Source organism: Bombina bombina, chromosome 5 (assembly GCF_027579735.1).
Source record: "Bombina bombina isolate aBomBom1 chromosome 5, aBomBom1.pri, whole genome shotgun sequence".
In the NCBI taxonomy this organism is placed as follows: Eukaryota; Metazoa; Chordata; class Amphibia; order Anura; family Bombinatoridae; genus Bombina; species Bombina bombina.
The window spans coordinates 358430985-358446981 of NC_069503.1; the positions used below are offsets into that span (position 1 = coordinate 358430985).

The 15997-nt window shown below is 36.0% G+C and overlaps 1 protein-coding gene across 1 annotated transcript in view; it reads right to left on the bottom strand.

Moving 5' to 3' along the window:
* The window catches only part of C5H7orf31 (chromosome 5 C7orf31 homolog), a 180022-nt gene that overhangs the window by 33321 nt on the left and 130704 nt on the right, over positions 1 to 15997 (bottom strand). The window contains exon 9 of the mRNA XM_053715730.1: positions 8509 to 8600. Within this exon, the coding sequence (XP_053571705.1) occupies positions 8509 to 8600 (92 nt within the window). The remainder of the gene's footprint in view (positions 1 to 8508; positions 8601 to 15997) is intronic.

Below are 15997 nucleotides of genomic sequence, written 5' to 3' on the forward strand. Positions count from 1 at the left end.
TCCAAATAAGATACTATAAGTTAATATATAAATGTATCATAGATTTTGAGCCCATGTCTTAAATGCTGTTGAGACATGTATTAATAAATAACTATAATGCTCATGTATGTCTGATATAAGATGTGACTAGAAAATGAAATATGTACCAGTATATCAAATGAACTGATATACAAGATAAGTCAGATAAACATATATATTTTATTGATTTATACCACTAGTCCCTCATAAAAATGCAACTTTAAATGCATCTTCTAAAATATTATAAGAAATATTTCATATTTAGTCTTGAAATACTCAGGGTAAATAGTATGACATAATCCAATACACATGAAACATGTGGCTTGTTGACACCAGAAATTAAAGGATATTTAATAAATATTTTAAAGGTTAGATACTAGACTGTTAGCAATGTTGATAATGAAACTACATTTCTGATTGTCTGCTGCCCCCCAATGGACTAAAACCGGTATGACAGCCAAGCGAGGAGTCCATGCGTTCCCAGTAAGCAAATTGAATTTTCAGATCCAATGGCCAATGAAGGGACAAGCTTCCGTTGAGCGTATCCAAACATTCACTAATGATTAAAAAATAGAGGCGGGGCTTATGACTTGAAAAGTTCATGCATAGTAGAAAAAAGGGTCTTTGCTTGCTAAAATTTTGACTGATAACCTTGCTGGCCTTTTGGAAACGCAGTCTCTATAAGCAAAAATTGGGCTACCTTTTGTTATCCTTATTGCAAAATACTTCTCTTATTTTATGAGGTGAATTGGACTTATCTGAAAAAACTGAAACACTCAATTGATTTATTTGGTGAGGTATATGACTGTTCTATATATTTTTTTTTTAATGTTTTAAATCAAGGTATTCTAAAACTATAGTTATATTGTAGTTGTGATTTAAAAGGAGAATTTTTTCTTTCATGATTCAGATAGAGCATGCAATTTTAAGCAACTTTCTAATTTACTCCTATTATCAATTTTTCTTTGTTCTCTTGCTATCTTTATTTGAGGAAGAAGGCATCTAAGTTTTTTTTTGGTTCAGACTCTGGACAGCAGTTTTTTTATTGGTGGATGAATTTATCCACCAATCAGCAAGGACAACCCAGGTTGTTCACCAAAAATGGGCCGGCATCTAAACTTACATTCTTGCATGTCAAATAAAGATACCAAGAGAATAAAGAAAATTCGATTATAGGAGTAAATTAGAAAGTTGCTTAAAATTGCATGCTCTATTTGAATCACAAAAGAAAAAATTTGGGTACAGTGTCCCTTTAATATTAATTAGACCAAGGGTAGTAAGTATACTGGTATTAAATATTAATGTTTAGAAAGAATTTTGTATTTTAATATCATAAATGAATTACAGTTATTGCTATATATATATATATATATATATATATATATATATATTTTAGAATTTGCGTTATTGTAGCTAAATAAGAGGTTATTTCAGGTCAGACATATTGGCATATAAATTGGCTGTTTGCATTAATAATATATATAATTTCTGGTGTTTTTAATCGAAGTTATATAGAACCATTTGTGGGCTAAGTAGCTTAATTATACTTGTCTGAAAGTTACCTTAAATCTATTCAGATCCAGTAAGATTTGTGTGAAGTATCTTGTTATATTGTTTAACTAAAGACTGTTAAGTTAGCGGTCCATATTCTGGTATTTTATTGTGGTATTTTAATGCAAATCATTGTGAGTACAGTTAATTTTAAAGGTATATATTTTATGATCTGTTGTATAGAATACTGTAACGAAATAAGCGTGCATAATTGATTCATAATCTAGTCTCTACTTAAATATAATTCAATGTGTATATAAATTTAACTAATACAAGGATTTAGGAATAAATATTAATTTCAATTGTTTCGTATATACGTTTTAATTGGAGGTTATTTTAAAGAATAATAATTCTATAACCTGGTATATACTTACACCAGGGAAATTTCTGCCATCTAATGAAAGCTAAGTGTGAGCCCTGTACCTTGTAGAATAATCTATACTGGACTCTGGAGAATGGGGAGAGCTACTTAGACTATTCTGAACATATTGATTTATAGAGTTTCAAATTTGTCACGCTGTCAAAGTATTGAAACAGATTATTAATTTTCAATAGAATAGGCATCGTAATAAATTGTAATTACAAAAGTTTCCTTATAGAGGGCGCTTAGAGCGTTTTTAGGTATTTACTCTGACAAAAATAAATGTGTTCAAAAAAACTGTATCCTTTTGTATTGAATAAACAATCTTCCGATTAAATCTCAAATAATAAAGCTACTAAAATAACTTCCTTAGTGGTACTGTGTATATTGTGATCTTTGTGTAATTTAAAAATATCTTTTTAAAATTATCTTTAAAACAGTGCACCTTGGCGATCTAAGGTGTTTCTATAATGGTTGTTATTAATTGTGATAAAGTGTTTGGAATATATAACCCCCTTTTTTTTAAACTCTAAATAGTGCACACTTCTATATATGAGTGACATGGTAATTGGTAAATTCTTAAAAAAATACATGCAAAAAAATAGTGATTAATGAATGAAACACAACCTGTGATTTAACCAGTTTATAACCAAGTGATAATTTACCTATTCTTATCTTTATAAAACGCAAAATGCAAAATTGATGAATATAAAAATGCAAAATTGATGAATATAAAGTTATTTATTAATACAAATTTCTTAAGTCTTAATAGCAGACACTTGTGCTTTCATCTTCATATATTCATCCAAATTTTGGCTCATTTCTCTGTTCATCTGCATAATGAGTAGATGAATGGAAATGGGACCAAAATGGTCGTGTAGTCATTAGTTGCATTCATTTTGTTTTCAATTGGCAGTTTTGGCAACAAAAAAAAGGGCCAGTAGCTGAGATCGTTTAACATATCAACTCATTTGTTTGCAGTGATGTACAGGGGGTCTGACCATTATGTGTACAACTTCCCCTGTCCAATCCTGACAGATCATTACCAAATAATTGATGTGAGGGCTAGCAAATCAGGCATCAAATGCCAAAAATGACTATTTCTGCTGTTACTATAGTTCCCAAGATACCACCCGAATACTCAGCTTTCACGGATGTGTTTGCTAAAAAAAAGTCCTGAGAAAGCTACCACCTCGTCAGCCTTATGATTGCTCTATTGAATTAATACCCTGTGCTCCTATTCCCAAAGGAAGAACTTTTTCTCTCTCACAGCCTGAATTTAAAGCTTTGGAAGAGTACATTAGACACTGCTCCTCCCCAGCCCGGGTTCTTCTTTGTGGAAAAAAAAGGACGGAGGTCTACGACTTTGTAACAATTACAGAGACCTCAATAATATTATCATCCACAGACAAATGGGCAAATCGAGAGAACTAACCAGTCTTTGTAAGTGTATATTCATCATTATTCCTCAGCCAGATAACTGGTCTACTCAGCTACCTTTAGCTCAATTTGCTTATAATTCCAGAATCAACTCTTCCATTAAAGGGACACTGAACCCAATTTTTTTCTTTGCATGCAATTTTAAGCAACTTTCTAATTTACTCCTATTATCAATTTTTCTTCGTTCACTTGCTATCTTTATTTGAAAAAGAAGGCATCTACGCTTCTTTTTTGTTTCAGAACTCTGGACAGCAAGAGTAACCCAGGTTATTCACCAAAAATCTAAACTTACATTTTTGCATTTCAAATAAAGATACCAAGAGAAGGAAGAAAATTTGATAATAGGAGTAAATTAGAAAGTTGCTTAAAATTGCATGCTCTATCTAAATCACGAAAGTAAAAATTTGGGTTCAGTGTCCCTTTAAGATGACACCCTTTCAAGTCCCTGCTGCTGTCTGTCATGTAACACTTATGTTGCAGCATTGGTGACAAATTCAATAGGTACTGAACACCTCTATCTCCCAGTATAAAAGAACATCTGACAGTTGCCGTCATCGGGCCCCAAGGATAAGTAATGGTGAAAAGGTCTGGCTATCTAGTAAGAATTAAATTAAATTAAAACAAGCCTCAACCAAGCTGGGTCCTCAGTTTATTGGACCATTTTGCATACTACGTCAAGTGAATCATGTGGTATATCAGCTTGCTTTGCCCTCACCCAGTGTTCTATGTCCCATTGCTTAAATTTTACTTGCATAATTGTTACACCACCAAAATTGCAGGCAGTTACCTAATCGGCAGGCTATATAAACTGCTTCCTGTCATTGCCTGTATATAGGACTTGTTCCTGAGAGCTCTATCTTTTGTTGCAGTATTGTTACTCAACCTTTGCTTGTCTTTTGGATCCTTGCCTGCTGCCTGTCCTGAACTCTGGACTGTGTTTGACTTTTGGATTGTGATTCTGTGCCTGGATCTGCTCATCTGACCTCTGGCTATCTTCAACCTCTTTTTGCCTCCAGTATTGGTACCTCTGCGGCTCGTATGGCTTACCAACCTGTGACTGCTTGACCATTCTCTGAGTTTCCTACATGCTGCTATCTGTGACATGAGTCTTTCTCTTTTTTTCATCCAATTACATTCTCTGAGCTAAAGTACTGGAAGTCTCATGCTGGGTATTATCCATTATGTTGGGACAGTGTTACTTAGCCACATCTCAGCCACTGGGTCCTGCTCCGGGCAGACGTTTACTACAACCCTTACAAAGTGGTGCTCTAATGAAAGCGTGGGTTGCGATATGCAATATATAGCTGGACCTGCTAATGTTAGCATGCATCTTGATATTACAAGTCCATGGTAAAGAATATTTACCAGAAAAGGGTTAGCATGGCCGACATCACTTTAGCACAACCTATACTTTCAATGGATATCGCAAACGTTTTAACTTGCGCTCATATTACAAGTTGAAAGTTATAGTTTGTGCTCAAGCGAAAGCTGAAACTGCGATAGAATATTAAATGTGATTTAAGACCTGAAGTAAAGTGTAAGGGTTAAAAAAGTTTTTTTTACAAAACACCTAAAAAACACATTAAAGTATTACACACATATATACACTTTTAATAAATGTCACGGGTTGGGTGTTGCCAGAGGTTGCTGGAGGGAGGAACGGTCAGCATGGCCTTCCTTGGTTCTGAAAAGGACCAGTTTGTAGTAGAGGGACTCTGCAATCTCCTGCACCACTGCAGTGGAAAGGGGTATGTTTCTCAGACCTGTGGGTCACAGCATGCCCAGTGTAACAAACCCTTAAAAGGGCCAGTCAACACTAAAATTGGTATTGTTTAAAAAGTTAGATAACGCCTTTACTACCCATTCCCCAGCTTTGCACAACCAACATTGTTATATTAATATACTGTATAACATTTAAAACTCTAAATGTCTGCCTGTTTCTAAGCCACTATAGACAGCCTCTAAATCCCCTGCTTTTTTATTTGCTTTTCACAACAGGAGACTGCTAGTTCATGTGGGTCGTATAGATAACATTGTGCTCATGCTCATGGGTTTTGCACAACACAGCTAAAATGCAAGTCGATAAATAAAAAGTCATGTGATCAGGGGGCTGTCAAATGAGGCTTAGATACAAGGTAATCACAGAGGTTAAAAGTATATTAATATAACCATGTTGGCTGTGCAAAACTGGGGAATGGGTAATAAAGGGATTATCTATCTTTTTAAACAATAACATTTTTTGAGTTGAATGTCCCTTTAAGTGATAGCAGCTCAGGCAGACATAGTGATAATAGCCCATTCATTCCAGGGACACAGCGGAGACTTGTATCCTGGGAAGTCTGCTTTATTGTGGGAACTACAGGGGTATAAATAGCACTTCTTATCACACTCTAAGTGCCATAAAACAATAAAAAAAAAAAAAACTTTCTTAGACACTGAACAATATCAGCCAGAATCTAGAAACTGTGACCAACTAGCAGGTTGATGGTAAGCCAGCCAATAGCAGAAAGTCCACTGCAACAATTTCTAATTGGTCATTATCTCGACTCTTGATTGGCTAAAACAGAACCAATCAAATTAATGTGTTCAGCTAATCAGAATAGTTTTTCATTAAGTTTGTCAGGCTGCAGATTGTTGGTATTCCCACCCTCTCTTAATACATTCAAGAGCCAGAGGAGGCAGAGTGCTTGCTGGACTTATTGTGTTATTGATGATGCAGCTCCTACCTTCCCTGGTAACAATGTACAATACACATTTTAAAATACACTTCCCATTATTATAATCCATGTAAAATGAACTATTTTATGTCCACATAAAAAGTTCAGAAATGTGGCATCCTTGACAATAAACATATCATTTTAATCTTAATAAAAATGTTTTAATAGGGTTAAAAGAAATATGGTATATAGCAAGTTGTTTGACTGGAAAGGGCTCCAATGTATGTGTGTGTATATATATGTATATATATAAAATATGTGTGTATTTATGTGTCTATATGTGTAAATATGTATGTACATACATACATATATAGTATACACATAAAAACACATGTATACACAACATACACACACACACACACACATATATCTTTTATCTATCATTTCTCTTTTTTTGCATATATATATATATATATATATATATATATATATATATATATATATATATATATATATATATTAACTTTTGAGCCCTTCCTAATATGTATATATATATATATATATATATATATATATATATAAATATATATATATATATATTTACATAGATATATATTTTTCACAAAAATAATCATATACAGTATCCCACAAAAGTGAGTACACCCCTCACATTTCTGTAAATATTTTATTATATCTTTTCATGTGACAAAACTGAAGAAATTACACTTTGCTACAATGCAAAGTAGTGAGTGTACAGCCTGTATAACAGTGTAAATTTGCTGCCCCCTCAAAATAACTCAACACACAGCCATTAATGTCTAAACCGTTGGCAACAAAAGTGAGTAAACCCCTAAGTGGAAATATCCAAATTGGGCCAAATTAGCCATTTTCCCTCCCCAGTATCAGGTGTGAATGGGGAGCAGGTGTGGTTAATTTGGTGTTATCGCTCTCACACTCTCTCATACTGGTCACTGGAAGTTCAACATGGCACCTCATGGCAAATAACTCTCTTAGGATCTGAAAAAAAGAATTGTTGCTCTACATAAAGATGGCCTAGACTATAAGAAGATTGCCAAGACCCTGAAACTGAGCTGCAGCACGGTGGGCAAGACCATACAGTGGTTTCACAGGACAGGTTCCACTCAGAACAGGCCTTGCCATGGTCGACTAAAGAAGTTGAGTGCACATGCTCAGCATCATATCCAGAGGTTGTCTTTGGGAAATAGATGTATGAGTGCTGCCAGCATTGCTGCAGAGGTTGAAGGGGTGGGGGGTCAGCCTGTCAGTGCTCAGACCATACGCCGTACACTGCATCAAATTGGTCTGCATGGCTGTCTTCCCAGAAGAAAGCCTCTTTTAAAGATGATGCACAAGAAAGCCCGCAAACAGTTTGCTAAAGACAAGCAGACTAAGGACATGGATTACTGGAGCGTGTGTGGCGGCAACTAGGTGAGGAGTACAAAGACAAGTGTGTCTTGCATACAGTCAAGCATGATGGAGGGAGTTTCATGGTCTGGGGCCTGCATGAGTGCTGCTGGCACTGTGGAGCTACAGTTCATTGAGGGGACCATGAATGCCAACATGTACTGTGACATACTGAAGAAGAGCATGATCCCCTTCCTTTGGAGACTGGGCCACAGGGCAGTATTCCAACATAACGACCCCAAACACACCTTGAAGATGACCACTGCCTTGTTAAAGAAGCTGAGGGTAAAGGTGATGGACTGGCCAAGCATGTCTCCAGACCTAAACCCTATTGAGCATCTTTGGGGCATCCTCAAACGGAAGGTGGGGGAGCACAAGGTCTCCAACATCCACCAGCTCCGTGATGTCATCATGGAGGAGTGAAAGAAGACTCCAGTGGCAACCTGTGAATCTCTGGTGAACTCCATGCCCAAGAGGGTTAAGGCAGTGCTGGAAAATAACGGTGGCCACACAAAATATTGACACTTTGAGTCCAATTTGGACATTTTCACTTAGGGGTGTACTCACTTTTGTTTCCAATGGTTTAGACGTTAATGGCTGTGTGTTGCGTTATTTTGAGGGGACAGTAAATGTACACTGTTATACAGGCTGTACACTCACTACATTGTAGAAAAGGGTCATTTCTTCAGTGTTATCACATGAAAAGATATAATAAAATATTTACAAAAATGTGAGGGGTGTACTCACTTTTGTGGGATACTGTATATATATTTAAAAGTAAAAACCTGTTCTTCTATTTTAAGAACATAGGAATTTAAAGTATTTCTAATGCACCTTCGGGTTTAGCGCAGTTGATCTAGTGCAGTCACAGGTTAGAGCATGAGCGATAACTAATATTTTTTTGAATATTGATCGATTAATTGCACATTTTTTGCTTGTACTTATCTAAATATTATAAGGCTAAAGCTGTGAGTTTGAGAATAAAAGTGATGATATTGTAAGGAGGGACTTTATTATTATATGCAGTGCAGGAAATTTCACATGAGCATGTCTTACCATTGCTGTGTTTATGTCTGCCTGTCCAGTGAAAGTAGATAAAGCCTTCTCATTAAAATCATCAAGTTCCAGAGGGTTCATTTCACCTCTACCTAAAATAAGAGAGATAAAATATTATCATTTGTTTTATTCCCCTCCACCAATAAAAAAAACAAATATGTCAAATAATTATGCTGCATTATACAGATACATTGAGTAGAGGTGCTTTAATTAGAAACAATTATAGAAACATAACTGGTTATTTTGTTTCACTGGAATAGAAGGACGGGGGAAAGGAAATATTGGCCCTATGAATACAGCCTTATTGAAACATGCATTTGGAGACAAGTTTGAGAAGTTTTTATAGCCAATATTCTCCTTCAACAATCAACTAAATTAACATTACCTCAGTTGTTTTATATTGTCCATACAAATATATATATAAATATTAAATGGACATGAAACACAAAAAGGTTTCTTTCATGAGTCAGAAAGAATGTATAGTTTTAAATCCCAATTTACTTCTATTATCAAATTTACTTTGTACTTTTATATCCTTTGTTGAAGCAAACCTAGGTCGGCTTAGGAGCATGTTCATGTCTGGAGCACTATATTGCAATAGGTTTGCAATAATGCTTTTAACAATTTTATACATTGTTCAAAACTGTTGCCATCTAGTTCACAAACAAATATAACATAGTTGAAAGTATTCTTGCAAAGCTGCCTCCATACAGTGTTCAGACATGTGCATGTGTCAGAGCTGGCCAAACTGCTTTTTAACCCATCAAACCAAGAGAACAAAGTAAGGGCTAGATTACAAGTGGAGAGCTAATTTATCGCGTGCCTATAAATTGGCAAATGTACCTGTTTACGGGCACACAATAAATAACCAGCCATTACAAGTGGTTGGTTATTGCTACCACGAGCTTGCAGTAGCAATTAGTGCTCATATAATTAACCAGAGATCAGATCTCTGGTTATTTTTATAAATGTGCCCCAATTGCCCCCCAAATATGGTTTAGTGTTGGTTTTATTATAAACAAAATATGTAGCGTCTCTAATTTTTAAAATAACAACTGCTTAAAGCAGTTTTAAGGGGTTAAAGTTAGGAGATGTGGGGTGTAAGAAAAAAAAGGCTCTGAAAAATGCCTTTACATAGCGGTGTGAGGGGATAATCATACAAGAGATTGATGCATATTCTTGCGACAAAAAAACCCGAACACAATAATATACAATATACAGCTTATGGTTTTGTGTACATTTCTTTCTGCACAAATCATTACATACCAAATCCCTATATAGCAAATCTATAGTCAAAACAAATAATAAACTGCTTTTGTAGAAATCATTACACGTCAAGCCTATCACTGCTTAGCTTTAACATATCAAGATATGCAGATACAGAAAAAAGAATATAGTAACCATTATTAAAACCAACATGACTCGCTATAATGCCCATTGTTGACTTTTTCCTCCTACCTCCTTCTATATTAACTAAAATAAAATAAACAAAACAAGCCAAAACAAAGCATAACAAAAAAAAAAGGATAATAATGGTAATTTCCTCTCTCCAGCCCCCCAAATATTAGTCAAGTGGGATCTAATACCATCCATCTGGAAAAATATTTCATAAGATTAATAGTTAAAAATATTCTGTTTTACGAAATTGTTGTGTCAAAGTAAATTGGATTGACAATGGATAAGATGTGGGAGCTGATTTACTCTTCCAATTTTTCAGTATCAAACTACGGCCCAGAATAATAGCAGTATTTTTTAGATTGACATTTTCTCTATATATCTCATATTCTCATATTCATATACATTTCAATTTCCTACCCATCGCTGCATGACTTACCCCCTTCACTGCGCTAGGTTCTCATGCCGTTTCTCATGGCATGAGAACGAGGCTCCCATTGGAGCCTATGGAAGTGCACTCTATTGAGCGCAAAGCTTTAACGTGATGCAAACGTGAGCTTGCGTTCATATTGCTCTGGACGTATAATACCAGCGCACAATTGTGAGTGGTAAGCACAATTTTGCACTCCACTCGTAATATAGCCCTAAATTTCAAATACAATTATAAAGGTGTTTTTTTTTTTTTTAAGGTTTGTAAACTCTACCTCAACCATGAGAAAAATGATGTTTCATGTCCCTTTAAGGTGAGCACAAGGCTTATCTAGACCCCATAAACAAAAATTATATAGCCAAGAAGAAGTGGCCCCTTCAATGAAGAAGGGGGTTCAGTGGTTGGCAAAGGGTGCAAATCACTTACAATTAATATAATCAATTGATGGGGGTTGATCAATGTCCAAATGTCCAATTCAAAGTGAATTCAAACAGAGGGAAGAGAAAAGGCAGACATTACTTGAGCACTCACAAAAGATAATCCCATATAAGTAGTATTAGAAAACTAAAGGCAGGAAGGTTGCCAGTGGGGATCAGCAGATTAAAACTTAATGTTTATTGAATACATTGCTAAAAATCTAACAGTGTAGGTGATGTCTACAATTGACACATAAAACTTAGATTAAAAACTGAAGGAAAGAGTACCAGCATACCTATATACCAATAAATATCCATGCAAAAACCATTATGGATATAGTTAGCAGATTCAATACTGAGAAAGTGGAGCTTCACAAAAAGTGTGCTATGTGTAATGATAGTAAAATGAACTAATCCCACAAGGCACCATTAACAGTATGTGAACGACATAAACATCCAAATAAAGGGTAAGACAAATTCAGTTTGGTGTACACTAGAAAATGCTTGCGGATTGTACAAGTAACTATCTGCAAAGAAGGATTGACCTCCAACAACAATTAAGACTGCTTAAGTACAATACTGGAGCCGTGTTAACCAAACTGAAAGAGTCACCAGGTAGACTTAATTAAATAGATAGGTGTAATGGCGCTATGAAAATACAAAATCTATTGAATCTGCTAATAATATGTAGTATGTCATATAAGTATGTCACATAAATCATATAAAGTTGTAGAATAGGGGTAGTTGGTCCCTAAGAACGCCTGATGTGCATTTCGCCGCAACCCTAAATTTAAAATACAATTCTAAATGTGTTTTTTTGTTTGTTTGTTTTTTAGGTTTGTAAACTCTACCTCAACCATGAGAAAAATTGTGTTTCATGTCCCTTTAAGGTGAGCACAAGGCTGTTTTATTCTGTACTAATGGATACATTTTACGTTAAAATATGCCATATTGTTTTTTATAAGAGAAATATTGTAAACCTCTGAAGACAATCAGAAGTCAGGAAGCATAATGAATGATAATGTTATAAGTTCATAATCCTTCCAAAACTATGTTAAATGTAAAAAAGACCTACATTAATAACCAATTTAATTTATTAGATGTAAGAAACAAACAAAAAACAAAAAAAAATGGATGTACATATTCAGTCCTATCTTGATATCTTCATAATAAGTGTTTTTTTTAACATTTTATTGAGAACACCCCTTGGAGAAGAAAAGCAAAATCCGCCTTTTGAAAATTTCACTAGGGATCTCACAATGCCGAAGATCATTTTCAAATATCTCACCTAAGCAGAGAGGTTTTGAATATCAGGGCCTATGGCCTGGATATTCAAAGGTTCTCCAGCTTAGAGAGAAATTGCAGTTAAGACTTCACAGGGGCTGAACTCACTGAATATTCAAAAGAAAAAGTGTGGAACTCTCCAGCACTGCGAGATCTCTCTCATTTCTATATATGAAGGAGAGACAAGCCCAGTGCAATACAGCAATGCATGATATGAGAGTTTTGTTACACTTCTGTGTTATTTTCACAAATTAGGATCATACTTTGTATATTTCTGTTTATATATACAATTACATTGCACCTTGATTTTGCTGCATTGCAAATTAAACTGACACTTTCAGAAAGTGGGAGGGAGATGACCATTCCCTGGGCTGAACTAGCTGGTCTCACTGATTTATCTTGCCAGCTGTATGCAAGTGAATTTTGCTCAAAGTTCATGATAGACTTAATTTAACTAACAGAAAAGGAATATATACTAAATTATAGGAAAAAGCAAGTTAAATTGTAGTGAAAACATTTTGGTTTAATTTGGCATTGATGTAAACTGAGCCTTTATATCAGCCCCAGGGGTTATCCAGCTACCTTGTCTCTCCCATGTGAAACTTTGTACCCCAGTGCTGGAGAATAATTTTAGAATATCTCACCTGAGCGGAGAGGTTTTGAATATTAGGGCCTAAGGGGCCAATTTATCATGCTGCGAATGCAGCAGTTTCTGCGCGAGCCTTCAGGCTCGTCAGAAACAAAAGTTAAGAATCAGCAGTCGTAAGACCGCTGCTTCTTAACTCATCCGCCACCTCAGATGATTGACACCCCCTGCCGCGAATGTGCAGGTGGCGGCATTGCACAAGCATTTCACACAAAATGCTTGTGCAATGATTAATACCGACAGCGTATGCTGTCTGCATTTATTGATGTCGGCGGACATGATCCGCTACAGCGGAGCATGTCCCCCCGACACATGATAAATCGGCCCCCATGTCTGAACTTGTACAATTTACAATGTATATTGGAAAGTTATTTAAAATTGTGTGCTCTATCTGAATTATGAAAGTTTAATTGAGTTTCCCTTAATAAAGTAGTTGACTGTATGTTTAAAGGGAGTTTTGTCCATTGCCACTTTCATTTATATTTCCTCATGCGTAGATTGGAATATGTACTGTATATCTGTGGAGTTGTGGGCTAGTCTTGATTATTCAGTAAAGCAAATCATAGATTGGGCATATTGCAATAAATCAAGCTACAAGTGAGAATCACATGTCTCAGCTTTAGATAGCATTTAAGGTTCATATTTAACATAATGTTAATAGATGTTGGTGTATTTTGCATAAAGAATTACAAATTATATTACGTATGATCAGAACATTCTCCTATAGTGCTTGCTTTCATAAATGATAAACATAGTAAATATAAGGATATTTACTAATTATGTCCTGTAAATCTTGATTTTGGTTATACATCTATGATTTAAGATAAAATAATTTAAAATGCAAACATCCTGTAATTAAAGGGACATTAATCCCCAAATTTTTATTTCATGATTTAGGTAGAGAATCCAATTTAAAATTTCCAGTTTACTTCTATTATCAAATTTGCTTCATTCTCTTGGTATCATTTGTTGAAGGAGCAGCAATGCACTACTGGTTGCTAACTGAACACATGGGTAAGCCAATGACAATAGACATATATATGCAGCCACCAATCAGCAGCTAGCACCCAGGTACTTTGCTGCTTCTGAACTTAACTAGATAAACCCTTCAACAGAGACTAAAAAGAGAAGGTAGCAACATAAATAATAGAAGTAAATTGTAAGGTTGTTTAAAAGTGTATGCTCTGTCTGAATCATACAGGGAGTGCAGAATTATTAGGCAAATGAGTATTTTGACAACATCATCCTCTTTATGCATGTTGTCTTACTCCAAGCTGTATAGGCTCGAAAGCCTACTACCAATTAAGCATATTAGGTGATGTGCATCTCTGTAATGAGAAGGGGTGTGGTCTAATGACATCAACACCCTATATCAGGTGTGCATAATTATTAGGCAACTTCCTTTCCTTTGGCAAAATGGGTCAAAAGAAGGACTTGACAGGCTCAGAAAAGTCAAAAATAGTGAGATATCTTTCAGAGGGATGCAGCACTCTTAAAATTGCAAAGCTTCTGAAGCGTGATCATCGAACAATCAAGCGTTTCATTCAAAATAGTCAACAGGGTCGCAAGAAGCGTGTGGAAAAACCAAGGCGCAAAATAACTGCCCATGAACTGAGAAAAGTCAAGCGTGCAGCTGCCAAGATGCCACTTGCCACCAGTTTGGCCATATTTCAGAGCTGCAACATCACTGGAGTGCCCAAAAGCACAAGGTGTGCAATACTCAGAGACATGGCCAAGGTAAGAAAGGCTGAGAGACGACCACCACTGAACAAGACACACAAGCTGAAACGTCAAGACTGGGCCAAGAAATATCTCAAGACTGATTTTTCTAAGGTTTTATGGACTGATGAAATGAGAGTGAGTCTTGATGGGCCAGATGGATGGGCCCGTCGCTGGATTGTTAAAGGGCAGAGAGCTCCAGTCCGACTCAGACGCCAGCAAGGTGGAGGTGGAGTACTGGTTTGGGCTGGAATCATCAAAGATGAGCTTGTGGGGCCTTTTCGGGTTGAGGATGGAGTCAAGCTCAACTCCCAGTCCTACTGCCAGTTTCTGGAAGACACCTTCTTCAAGCAGTGGTACAGGAAGAAGTCTGCATCCTTCAAGAAAAAACATGATTTTCATGCAGGACAATGCTCCATCACACGCGTCCAAGTACTCCACAGCGTGGCTGGCAAGAAAGGGTATAAAAGAAGAAAATCTAATGACATGGCCTCCTTGTTCACCTGATCTGAACCCCATTGAGAACCTGTGGTCCATCATCAAATGTGAGATTTACAAGGAGGGAAAACAGTACACCTCTCTGAACAGTGTCTGGGAGGCTGTGGTTGCTGCTGCACGCAATGTTGATGGTGAACAGATCAAAACACTGACAGAATCCATGGATGGCAGGCTTTTGAGTGTCCTTGCAAAGAAAGGTGGCTATATTGGTCACTGATTTGTTTTTGTTTTGTTTTTGAATGTCAGAAATGTATATTTGTGAATGTTGAGATGTTATATTGGTTTCACTGGTAAAAATAAATAATTGAAATGGGTATATATTTGTTTTTTGTTAAGTTGCCTAATAATTATGCACAGTAATAGTCACCTGCACACACAGATATCCCCCTAAAATAGCTATAACTAAAAACAAACTAAAAACTACTTCCAAAACTATTCAGCTTTGATATTAATGAGTTTTTTGGGTTCATTGAGAACATGGTTGTTGTTCAATAATAAAATTAATCCTCAAAAATACAACTTGCCTAATAATTCTGCACTCCCTGTAAATGTGACTTTACTGTCCCTTTAACAGATTTTTTTTATAACAATTATGCTTCCATTATATCTTTTTTTTGTTCTTTTTCCTTTTGTTTATGTGAAAGTCTGGAAATCAAAACAAGCACATGACGTAGAATTGTTGGTTATTATTTCAGTAGCATAACTTTAATTAACTAGCAGCTAGATTACAAGATTGTGCGTTCGTCTTTTAACGCTGAAAATATGGTAATTTTAGCCTTAAAACAGCACCACAGCCATTACAAATCTTGTCGGTATAGCTGTACCGCAAGCCTTTTAGCCTGTAACGCAACGTCAGTACCGCACTCTTAAAAATGCCTTTTTTTCATGGGACTCCCATAGCCCTGGTATTACGAGTTTTGCGGTGAGGCTAACAAGCGAGCGTTACAGCCTAAAACGACAAGATCCGTACCACCACCTAAAGTCAGTAGTTATGAGTGTTACGCTACAAATCTGTAACATAAAACTCATAACTAAACTGCTACAAAGTACACTAACACCCATAAATGACCTCTTAACCCCTAAACCGAGGCCCTCCTGCAT